Source organism: Cebus imitator, unplaced genomic scaffold (assembly GCF_001604975.1).
Source record: "Cebus imitator isolate Cc_AM_T3 unplaced genomic scaffold, Cebus_imitator-1.0 Scaffold12, whole genome shotgun sequence".
Lineage (NCBI taxonomy): Eukaryota > Metazoa > Chordata > Mammalia > Primates > Cebidae > Cebus > Cebus imitator.
Window position 1 is genome coordinate 11,575,948 of NW_016107327.1, and position 2,149 is coordinate 11,578,096.

The following is a 2,149-nucleotide window of genomic DNA, read 5'->3' on the forward strand; positions in this document are numbered from 1 at the left end:
TTCTCATGCCTCAGCCTCTCAAGTAGCTGGGACTACAGGTGTGCATAACCACACCTGGCTAATTTTTTTTTGTATTTTTAGTAGAGACAGGGTTTTGCCATGTTGCCCATGCTGGTCTCGAACTCCTGTGCTCAGGCAATCTGCCTGCCTTGACCTCCCAAAGTGCTAGGATTACAAGTACAAGCCACCGCGCCTGGCCTGGCCATTGTTTTTGGTTCAGTGGGAACAGACTGAAGAGACAAATTTATAGTCCATGCTTGTGGTGGAGATTTATCTTTTTTCCCCACTGGCTGTTAATAAGAACATATATTGCTTGATTTAATGCTGGCAGCTGTTTTGCCAAGCCTAAGGATAAGGCAGACACGCCTAAGGGCTGCAGAAGAGAGATGAAAGAAATCTGAGTCCTTGATGACATCATAGAACTGCTGTATCAAGGAATCCTGAAACTCACCCTACCTTTGTTACTTCAATGAAAAAGCATCCTGATACAGGACCCTTTACAAAAGAGCTCATTTTCTCTCTTTTAAAACTTTTTGAATCTATTTTTTTTTAACAGCCTTCTGTCTCCATGAAAGGTTGTCAACTATCACTTCTTGCTATTCTCTAAAAGGATATGATGTAATAATTGGAATTCTGGAATAGGACATTAAATCTGAGCTCTCCCACCTACTATCTGTAACTTGGCGGGAAAATCATTTAAACTCTCCAAGCTTTAGGATTTTTCTTTTTTTCTTTTTTTTTTTTTTTTTTTAGATGGAGGTTGGCTCTTGTTGCCCAGGCAGGAGTGCAATGGCGTGATTTTGGCTCACCGCAACCGCCACCTCCCGGGTTCAAGCGATTCTCCTGCCTCAGCCTCCTGAGTAGGTGGGATTACCAGCATGTGTCACTACGCCCGGCTAATTCTGTATTTTTAGTAGAGACGAGATTTATCCATGTTGGTCAGGCTGGTCTCAAACTCCCGACTTCAGGTGATCGACCTGCCTCAGCCTCCCAAAGTTCTGGGATTACCGGTGTGAGCCACTGCTCCTGGCCAGGAATTTTCTTTTTTAAATTAGCATCATCTGGGAGAAATATTGTATTATTATTACTTTACTGTCATTTAATTAACATCTATTAAGTAACTACTGTAAGACTTTAATACTGCAAAGCACTTTACAGTCCTGAGTTGTCAAATTATTGAGGGAAAGGTATGTTTTTAATCTTTATGTTCCCAGGGCCTACCCATACAATAGGAGACTCAATAACTATTTGAATAATGAGTTAAATAAAATAATAAATGATATGATCCAGTCTATAATCACCATCAGGTTACCACGAATTTCCCAGAACGACACACATGTATACAGTAAGACTTTAATATTTATGTTGGAGACTAATTTTCACATACAATTGTTTGAAAAGTCCTCCAGTAAGATTATCGTTCTTAACAGCAGGCAAGCCTTAAGTATACATTACCCAAGGTTATATTCTCAAACAGACAACATAACTGTCTATTTAAATCTCACCTGTTAAACCAGCAGGATACGAACTTGGCACCACTGAGAATGAGGAAGATGTGCCTCCAAAAGGTGTCACCCCTGAGGATCCTCCAAATGGTGTCATGGAAAGACTGCTGAAATTAACTGCTGTTCCCTTTGCTGAAGATGACGGACACGGTGACGCTGCGGTGGGTTCTGCTCCATAATGGCTTGCACTTGTACTGACAGGCTCTGAAGTATTTTCAGGTCTATATTTAATGGCTGGACTTTTGTTTTCTTTACTTTTAATGCAGCCCATTATCAAATCTACAGAGACAACAAATATTTTGAGAGTAAGTTAACACACAGGATACTTCAAAAAGAGATTAGGTTGGATGCAGTGGCTCACACCTATAATCCCAGCACTTTGGGAGGCTGGGCGGGGGTGGGGGGGAGGGGGCAGATCACCTGAGGTTGGGAGTTCGAGACAAGCCTGGCTAACATAGAGAAACCCCGTCTCTACTAAAAATACAGAATTAGCTGGGCATGGTGGCGCATGCCTGTAATCCCAGATACTCGGGAGGCTGAGGCAGGGGAATCACTTGAACGTGGGAGATGGACTGCGCCATTGCACTCCAGCCTGGGCAACAAGAGCGAAACCGTCTCCCAAAAAAAAAAAAAAAAAAAAAAAA

The 2,149-nt window shown here is 42.2% G+C and overlaps 1 protein-coding gene across 1 annotated transcript in view; it reads right to left on the bottom strand.

Annotated features, from left to right (window-relative positions):
- Positions 1-2,149, bottom strand: part of YES1 (YES proto-oncogene 1, Src family tyrosine kinase) — a 102,767-nt gene that overhangs the window by 39,223 nt on the left and 61,395 nt on the right. Inside the window, exon 2 of the mRNA XM_037728234.1 lies at positions 1,506-1,784. Within this exon, the coding sequence (XP_037584162.1) occupies positions 1,506-1,776 (271 nt within the window). The 5' untranslated portion in view covers positions 1,777-1,784. The remainder of the gene's footprint in view (positions 1-1,505; positions 1,785-2,149) is intronic.